The sequence below is a fragment of the Ostrea edulis genome, chromosome 10 (genome assembly GCF_947568905.1).
Source record: "Ostrea edulis chromosome 10, xbOstEdul1.1, whole genome shotgun sequence".
NCBI classification, from domain to species: Eukaryota; Metazoa; Mollusca; class Bivalvia; order Ostreida; family Ostreidae; genus Ostrea; species Ostrea edulis.
In genome coordinates this window covers 23,617,485-23,627,502 of record NC_079173.1, presented here as the reverse complement: position 1 = coordinate 23,627,502, position 10,018 = coordinate 23,617,485, and the positions used below count along the sequence as shown (strand labels likewise).

General features: G+C 34.3%; 1 protein-coding gene across 7 annotated transcripts in view; it reads left to right on the top strand.

Annotated features, from left to right (window-relative positions):
* The first annotated feature begins 304 nt into the window (after window positions 1-304).
* LOC125665572 (heat shock 70 kDa protein 12B-like) overlaps window positions 305-10,018 on the top strand; it is a 33,581-nt gene continuing 23,867 nt past the window's right edge. For 5 of the 7 annotated variants that reach the window (XM_056152322.1, XM_056152321.1, XM_056152320.1 and 2 more), the window contains exons 1-4: window positions 305-438; window positions 5,444-5,669; window positions 6,942-7,052; window positions 9,824-9,893. In XM_056152322.1, coding sequence (XP_056008297.1) covers window positions 5,453-5,669; window positions 6,942-7,052; window positions 9,824-9,893 — 398 coding nt within the window. In that variant the 5' untranslated portion in view covers window positions 305-438; window positions 5,444-5,452. The remainder of the gene's footprint in view (window positions 439-5,443; window positions 5,670-6,941; window positions 7,053-9,823; window positions 9,894-10,018) is intronic. The other 2 variants (XM_056152319.1, XM_056152317.1) reach the window with 1 other exon arrangement.

Sequence of the window (10,018 nt, the reverse complement as noted above, 5' to 3'; positions counted from 1 at the left end):
AGAGAGAGAGAGAGAGAGAGAGAGAGAGAGAGAGAGAGAGAGAGAGAGAGCAAACCACGGTTACTTATATTGGGGATCATTAATGATTAATTCCAGGTGATGGACCTGTATCTGCCTGTGCAGCAAATAAATTCTCCCCCCCCCCCCGTATTTGTTTATTCATTATTTTGCTATTTAATCGACACGGAGTTCACCCCCTCCCTGAAACACTACAAATAATTTTGATTCCGATGTCTAGCCGTCTATGATCATGACATTAAGAGTTTTTGTGATCTGTTCAACAGGAATCAGCATGTTCTGGGTGTGCAGTACTGAAGCAGACTGACCCCTTTCCCCTTTATGAGTCATACATGTATCTGTCGCTGTCTTTTTAAACTAGTGTGGTACGTTCGTACTTGAGTACGTCCTAGAGTAACTCGCAGGTAGTAAGGCAGAATGGTAAGTATTTACTATGTTTACTTTAATCTGCACAATGAACATTCAACAGAAATATTTACGTTATGATTCGAATGGATTTTAAACTTTGAAATATATAATCAATGCATGGTAAAGCTATATAAAGTCGTCATGCACCTAAAACGAAAGTAGACAAACTATTTTAAATTTCGTCTTATAATATAGCTGTAAATAATGATATATAATCAATTTTCAAATTAAGATTATATCTAATTCTATACCAGATTGTCTGCCTATTGGACAACAAACCCATTTTCGTTCAAAGTGTGTGTAGGGGGTGGAGGTGGGGGTGGGGCACCAAAGGAGAGCTTAGAAGTTGATTTGTTTTAGATTTTCTTCGTCAACTAATGCCGCCATTTTCACCAGGTTTCGATGGTGAAAGAGGTGATTGGGGACGCGCCTCACCCCCTTTCGCTTCATAGTTTCAATTCATACCTTTCAAGTCCATATTCTTCTCATATTCACTACTACTATCGAAAATAGTTGGAAGGGGGAGTCACCCACTATCTTTTATATAACAGAACATCATTAGTGTATTTCTTTCCATTCACAGAATTGATCATGTGTGATCTGCGAGAGTTTGTAACCCTAATAGAAGGTGAAAAGGACAATTAATTATAATTATCGGTCTTGATTCACAGTCTCGTCATTCTTATCTTCAAGAGGGGGAATTTTATTGGAAGCATGACTTTTACATTCTTGTAATGGGCATACCTAATTGAAGACCTACGGGTAATTGAAGACCTACGGAAGACTTACAGAAGACCTACAAAAATGTGGGCTATATACATCAAAACTAATATGATTTTATGATTAAGCATGTCTCAAATATAAAATAACCACAAACAATTTTGATAAAAATATATTTATAAAGCTCAGTATGGGGAACAAGTGCAAGAGCGATAACTCGCGTAAATATATATCTACAAATCAGCTGTTCAATTGTTATTCATTTCTTTTATTTTTTAATATACAAGTTTGAAACATTTTCCCGATCTTTTTTAACAAAGAAAATATACAAGAAATGATTATTAATTGAACAGCTGATTTTTATACGAGTTATCGTTCTTGCGCTAGGTCGTCAAGAGAGGAAAACAGTTGCCCCTACCCAGCTTTAAAACTTATTTTTATCAAACGTTTTTTGTTTATATTAGATATTTGAGACATGCTTAATGAGAAAATCATATTAGTTTTGATGTAAATAGCCTATGTTTTTGTAAGTCTTCCGTAGGTCTTGAATTACCTGTAGGTCTTGACATATTTTTAGTTTATCAAGAAAAACAAAAAACAAAAACAAAAGAAAAATAACAAAAAAAAAAACAAAAAAAACCCCGCTCAGTACATTCTATGAAACTCCCGGAAGTATTGATTTCTACCCCTGTGCGCATGCCCCAAATGACGTATTTGTTTACAAACACAATAACGACAACACAGTATGCAATCAGCTGCTAGCTGACCGCCTGAGCCGGGTTGGAAATAGTTAATGCAATGTTACTGTTGATTGATTGCATTGGCGCTTTGGTAAATAAAATAGGTTAAATAAAACTTTTGTTTATTTTGGAACTTTGTCAAATCATTTGAAATATCAATCCTGAAAAGTTCCAAGACTTCATCCTCGTATGGTTTCAACGGATATGATTTTTTATTACACTTTAATTCACAAACGCTGCAAATGTGCACCAAATTTACCAAAATGTGCATCCATATTTATTACAACTAGGCGCAGGATAAACAAAGAAATACACAATATTCACATTGCACAATTCTGAATACAGCATGCAGCAATACGAGCGCGAGCTGAGTGATTTACAAATGGCTGAGAAAATGGCCGACAAGACCTTGCTCAACCGCTTGGGTTAAGTAAACATGACCCTAAATTCTGAATAAAGACTCCCGACAAGTCAACAATGAAACGAAAGTAGAATATTCATACCAAAATACCTCTTTCTTGTACATAAATCAGCTTTTTATTAATGAATTTTCAAAGTTAGCATGTCATTTTAAGTCCTAAACATACCACTACTTCAAAAACTAATATTTCGGCTTCTATTTACCGAATTTTCACCATTTATTCTTCACGAACTAGCTATGTGACAGGAAATTCAATTTCCAACCACTGCGCATGTTCTCCGGGTATTTCCTTTTTCTATATTTAGTTGAAAGCGAACAGATATAGCGATCCAATCATAATACGGGATTTAGTGAAATCCCAATATGTTTACCTCATTATGCAAGAGCAAAAGTTCCATAGGGTTTTGTTAGTGCAAAGCGTCTTGGAGTAAATTTTTTTTATATAAGGCACTGTGTAAATTATCAATATCATTATTTATTCTACCCCCCCCCCCCCCCAGGTTCAAATGACAAAATGTTAAGTAATAAAAATGAACTTGATTTGAGGTCAATGTTTTATTATCAACTTTAATATTCTCTTCACTGTAAACTTCAGACGGTGGTATATATGCCTAGTGACTATTGTGCACCTTGGCAACAATGCTGTTTCCTTCAAAAATGTTATTTGTTTATTAAATTAACTTTCTATCATTATCAAATGACCATTGTTTACCGTTTAGTTATGTAAATCCCAAAATAAAAGAACCACATCGTTTTTCCATTCAAAAGATGGCATCCATGACGTATATAGGGACGCACTAATCACCTGAAGTACTAAAATCCTGACTGACCTTACCAAGCATATATTTTGTCTAAAAATTTACTTTTAAGTTTAAAGTCTTATTTATGAAGTCAAGTAAAGTTATTAATAAAATTCATGAACCCTATAAACATTTATTCAAAAATTCTGAATTTTATATAGGTCAGATCAATTTATTGTTGGTAGTCAACAAATTTTATACAATGAATGAATTCAATAATGTTAAATATGTTTTCAATCTCCTTCAATATATGAAGAATTTCACATATTAATTATGAAAAATATTTCTTTAAAATTCATTAATAAGAATTCAAAAGTGTATCCTTGGCAAAATGTATGCATGGTAAGGTCAGGTAGGGTTATACTTGTTTAGGTGATTAGTGCAACCCAACGTACGTCATGGATGCCATCTGAAAACAAGTGTTTGTTTTTATTTTGGGATTTACATATCTAAATGGCATGCAATGCATAACTAATGCTAATTAGAAATTAGTTTCATAAACAGATAACTTATTGGAAGCAAAAAGCATTGTTACTAAGGTGCAGAATAATTGTTAGCACCTCACCTGCTGAAGTTGACTGATATTCCACACATGAATATTATGGACAGAGACGTCTGTCCAAATATCCAGTCCAGCGGAATCTATTTTCTTTAATTTCTTTTGGGGGGGGGGGGGGGGGGTGGGGGTGAAAAGGGAAAACTTATAGCGTCGGAAATATAAAAAGGAGTGAAAAACCATTTTATTTTTTTTCCAACATCCCAAAAAATCAGCGCGGCGGATTCGTAAACCAACTCAATAATAAAAAAAAAAAGGCCTTAATATGACAGACGCTCATTATGAGAAGTGTAGATGTAAACAAAAAATAAAGATAACAAGTATGTTATATTGTTTAAAAGTTAATCTACGTATATGTTATATATATATATATCATATTTCAAGTATTCTTTTAGGTAAAATGTACCATCTAAAAATTAATTTTGTGTCTGCAAAATTAGGATGTTTTAGATTATAAAATTGACATTCCATCACAAGTTTGATTGTAAATATAAACAAAGTTTGAATCTTTATTTACATAGCAGAGTTAAGGCTAAAATAGTGCCCTTATCCTTGCATTAAGAAGATCCACATATTTGTTATCAACCTTAGATGAGTTATATATTTTTTATTTTGTATGTTAAACATCGAAAATGAAAAAGCATTTATTTGTACAATTTTAAAAAAAAAATTGGCTTATGCTTTGCTGCTTTGAAATAATGAAGGAATTTTTATTTGCTCAGTTTTAAATTCGCCCATTTAGGATGAGAGCGAAAATAAAACGGGTCAAACTCTGCTTAATATGGAGGATATGAATAAAACGTGGAGGAAATTAATAAAACGTGAGCTAACTCTGCTTGAAATGGATGATATGAATAACACGTGGAATATATGAATAACACGTGAGCTAACTCTGGATGATATGGATACGCATGTATCCACTGACAGGGAAATCTTCCAGCAAAAGTCCCAACTTTATTTATACAAATCATACTATAACTATCTCGTACAAGCGCAATAAAAAAGAAACAAAGTATGGGTTACATGTATTTGGCGTTTATGGGCACAGTTGATAATACAAACAAATTTGGCTTTCCAAAACAACGGGTAGGCCCAGAAACACAATCAACAACATACAACATTCCAATGCAAAATGACAACTTTATGTGCACATGCCCTTGACCCTGGGAGACGCAGAAGTCATGGTCAAAGAATAGAAGGTTCAATGTAAAAAAAAAATAGTCTTAAATGTCCATGACCCTGAGAGGTGCAGAGGTCAAAGGGAAATAAATCAAGTGTCTCAATATTTACATGATCTTCAACTGTGACCCTGGGTGGTGCAGTGATCCAAAACAGACAAATTAGAGTTAAATTAATGTATGCCGCTCAGTCCGCTAGTAATTTGATGCGACAGACGTGCATCAATCACCAAGGGAGATAACTCAATGAAAATTGCGCTTCCTGGATAAAAGCATCTTATTCTCATAGTGTGAAGTAGATGCCTTATTATGTCGGTGGGTGTGACCGGACAACAGGGGATGCTTACTCCTCCTAGGCACCTGATCCCGCCTCTGGTGTGTCCAGGGGTCCGTGTTTGCCCAACTATCTATTTTGTATTGCTTATAGGAGTTACATTGTATGAGATTAACCACTCTTCGTTATCCTCGCCTTTCATACATGTTGTATAGTAATACCAAGTTGAGCATACTGGTAAGAAAACTAGTTTTTACATCCTTACACTGCTTGCTACGCACACGATTTTTAGATAGGCTGATTTTTTCCCCTCATTTTTAATTTACAGAGATGAAACATGGTCGCTGTAAACGTGACCCAGTTTCTCCCGATGATTGTACACATTGTCCAGTCTTGTCCCAGAACAGCTGTCGCGTGGAGGGACTCCTCAGACAGGCTAGGCTGCAAGTTTGATTCCAAAGACGCGAAAAACCGGTATCACTGTGTCCCTGACCAACAGAGGTCCTTCCTGCTGGAATTCTGTTACGATAGAACAAGAACGTTAGTAAGCATAGGTATGCATTTCCGGCTGAACGTCCTGTAAGGAAAATGTTTATCTAAATTAAGCATATACATGTATCAAAAAATTGTTTTCATTGTGTTAATATGAATTACTGTTTATATGTTGCTCAAAGTCAATGACACCTAAAGTCAGACGAAATACGGAATTAATTCTATTTTTCTGCCTATTGTTTTTGTTTTTGTGACGAAAAACTTTTAACCTTGGTCATATTTTTTACCCCATAAAAAGTCAATTTTTCATATTTGGTATGTATATTCCTTCCGACAAAACATTTCCATTTGTATCAAAATCTTTGACCTGGTGACCTTAACATTGACCTTTGACATGCCTTTAGAAAATTCGAATATAAGCCATATCTTTCAAATCGTAAATAAAGAGGTACTGCTTTTGTATTTAGCATGTGTATTTCTTGTGAAAAGACCCATCCAACTATACCAGATATCTTGACCTTGTGACTTTAACATTGACCTTTGGAAATTATCAAAAAAAACTTTAACCTTGGTCACATCTTTTACATAAGAAGAGGTAGACCTTTCATATTTGATATGCGTATTCCAGTATGTTTGATGTTATGCAGCCAATCAGATACATAATGGTGTAAGTTTTAATATCTTTAAACATGCAGTTACCTGAGATTAAACCTGTACACAGGAATTTAAAGTGGTTACCCATCCAGAGATAATATTTCTACTCCGGAAACCTTACTGCACATTTACAAGATAAACGCTTTTTTTTATCCCAAGGTTAAAATCCTTTAAACTATAGGAGGCTTTGTTAACGTAAAACTTATACGGTACCAATTTTGATGCACCAGATGCGCATTTCGACAAATAATGTCTCTTCAGTGATGCTCAACCGAAATGTTTGAAATCCGAAATAACTATGAAGTTTTAGAGCTAAATATAGCCAAAAACAGCGTGCCAAAAAAAAAAAAAAAAAAATGGAGCCAAATTCGTCCAAGGATAAGAGCTATGCATGAGGGAGATAATCCTTAATTTTGAAATGAATTTCTAAATTTTATAACAGCAATTAAATATACATCCGTATACTAGGACACCCTGGAATGAAAATCAAAATTTTAAAACCTCACTGTGCATCAGCATTAAACATGTATGTTCAAATATTTGCAAAGAGACATTTTGGTTAGCTCTTAAAATGTAATTTGAGTTACAAAGTGTTACGGACGGACATTGAACAAAGACACCAATGAATCTACCCTGCTCCACATGGGCAGTATTTTAAAACTGTTTTTCATTTTAAACAGGAAAGTGTTTGGAGCTTGCAAACAGTGGCAGTCTAAACTTTGAAGATTGCGATAAGTCATTTTCCTATGGCTGTCCTACGAATCATTACTACAGTGATGAAATGTATCAACGTATGTTCAAATATTTTGTTTTTCGCTATATTGTGCTGATCAAGTGCATCAGCTTTTCTGATCAAAATCTGTCTGTCGTCTGTAGCGGTCGGCATTAACTTTTCTCATAAACAGTTTGACCCATTTTAACCAAATTCTTGAGTGACGGAGATTCATTTTAAAGGGAAATGATAGAGAATTATGCGGGGGTGGGGGTGGATGTCGCATATTAAAATTTCTCTCCAGAACTGGGCCAATTTCCACCACACATCGTACAAAGCGTCTTAGTTAGGTAAAGGACTTTCATGTCTGTTCAAATAAAGGATCATATCGATAATTTATTTCAAATTTATGAAAAACCCAGACTATGGGCATTTGTTTAATGTCCAGTAAAATAAATTATGATTTTGAAAGTAAGTTTCATTTCGGAGAGTAATTTATTGTTATAAAGTAAATTGTTCCAACATTTCACAATAAAAGTCGATTCTCGAATTAGCAGACTTTGTTCCAGGCACAATAATCATTCATTGTGTGTTACCTTAATATCAACCACGACGGCACACAACACATACAGGGTGTTTTATAATATACATGTTACGTTTTGAATCTATAATTGAACAAACACAGGAAATAGATAAATAAAAAAAGATTATATCATATAACTACATGTATTCATTAGATTCATTGTGATTAATGCTGAACCTAACTTTCAAATTGAAGAGGACATTTGGATCATCAACTGAAATTTATAAAATTTCTGAATTACGTCATTTTTATCATGTTCAATCTCATAACGTCAAATTTTACATTAAATGTTCTAATTGACCACCGTCTCTTCCAACAAGAAGTGAAAGCCTTTTTGGAAATTTTTCACAACATTGTCACACATTTCTACCGAGACACTCCTTATATGAAATTTAATGTTCCTTTTGAGTTCGTCTGTGGTTTTGGGCTGTATACCCCATCTTTTAAGAATCCCCATAGAAAAAAGTCCAAAGGGTTTAGATCCGGTGAATGCGGAGGCCATACTCTTTGTGTTCTGTATGACATCAATCTGTTCACAAATGTTTCCTCTAACCAGTGTAAAACAGCAAAAGAAGTGAGGGATGCAGCTCCCTCCTGTTGAAACCAAACAGTCTGTAGATTTCCATATTTTCTTCGCAAGATAGGGATAAATTTGGTTCTCAAGAAGACTAATAAGTGGAGGTAGCGTTCTGAGTTTACTGTTGCTGTTTCACCATTTTCTTCAAAAAAAGAAGGGTCCAATGACTCCCTGACTGCTCAATGCAGCCCATACTGTCACCTTTTGTGAATGAAGAGGTTTTTATTGGTGAAATTCTGGTTTTTCTGTTGACCAGTATCACACATTTTGCTTATAAATTCACTTCACAGTCTAAGTAAAATTGTGCCTCATCCGAAAACCAAATTTTCTGGAAAATGTCATTTCCTTGCTGAAGCAACCACCTTGCGAATTCAAGTCGGTGTTGGATATCTGATTCCTTGAGGTGCTGCATTACTGAAAGCTTGTAAGGTGTCAACTTCATGTCATATTTCAAAGTTCTGTAAACACTGGAAATACTTGTGTTTTCAGCATTGATTTCCGTAAACATTTGTCTTACATTTTTCTGAGGAGTTTCTATAACTAAAGTCTTCACTTCATTGATAAAGTCATCGGTTCTTGAAGTCCTTGGTCTTCCCGGGTTACCATGTCTTGTATCACATACTGTCCCTGTCTTCTCAAACTTTGTCACTTACCTCCTGATGAGCATTCTAGAGAGCTTCTTCTCCTTTGGCATATTTTCCTTCATTAACTTCTGAACGATTTTTGGTGATTTATATTGGTAATAGAGTTTTACAATTTCAGCATTCTGTTGATTGGTTAAATCCATTTTGAAAGGCATTAAAATTGTGACATCATTGTTCATGTCACAATTAAGCTTAATGACGCAATAATTTCCCGAACTTTTTCACAAGAATAAAAATGTAGGATTTGATGTTTAAATTGATATATGGTGTGTGTAAAAAGTATGATAAGTAACAAAGATATTTAAAGTTGAAAATGTAACATACTGTATATTATGAGACAGGTAAACATAATTTATCTAATAAACGTTTTCAAATTGTGCCCCACCTATGAATTGATGTTGAGTTCATGTCATGTTGCAATTTGGATCAAAGTTTAAGATTTTATTCAAGAAATAAATATCATTTTTGACTTTACACGAGGGCATGAACTATGACGCCAATCGGATCACTGCGATGTCTAAAATTTCTATGAATATGGTTTATAATCATTAGGTATTTGCCTTTAAATTGTTAGAACAGGATGGAATAATTTTCTTTTGATCAGAATAAAAACTGATGAACTAGAGCTTTTTTACTGCTGTATATACAAGATCACTTTTATATAGATACTGTAAACCATTAACTTTTATTCACGACTTCTTTATTTCGCGATTTACCAGTGAACTGGTTCGCGACCACTAATTTTCGGAACCGAGATTATCTGAAACATACAAGAGACATTAAAGGACTGGTTCGCGATGATGAGGCTGTTGTAGCACACGATTAAAAGCAGGGTTATAGTATAAACGTAATTCAAATCATGTAAATTATAATGAGATCCGTAATGGTGGGATTCTTTCTTGCCATAAATTTTGAGTTGATCTATCATATCAGTTAGAAATGAAACTATTAACCTGACAATAGATTACAAATACACGCGTAGACTTGGAGTTGGAATTCAACATAATGGAAATGATTTTAATATATTATATTGTCATGTTTGATAGATCCAGCCTGTTTAGAAATCAACACGGAACAGCAATGCTTTGTAGCAGCGAATGGATGCGAAAAACCAAAGTAAGTCATTGAACATATGTATATACACTTGTACTAACATGTATTTAGAGAAGTTGTAAATACGATCCATATTTTAGAAGTCAAATATTCACTATATCAAGAACACCATTTTCCCATAGATATAC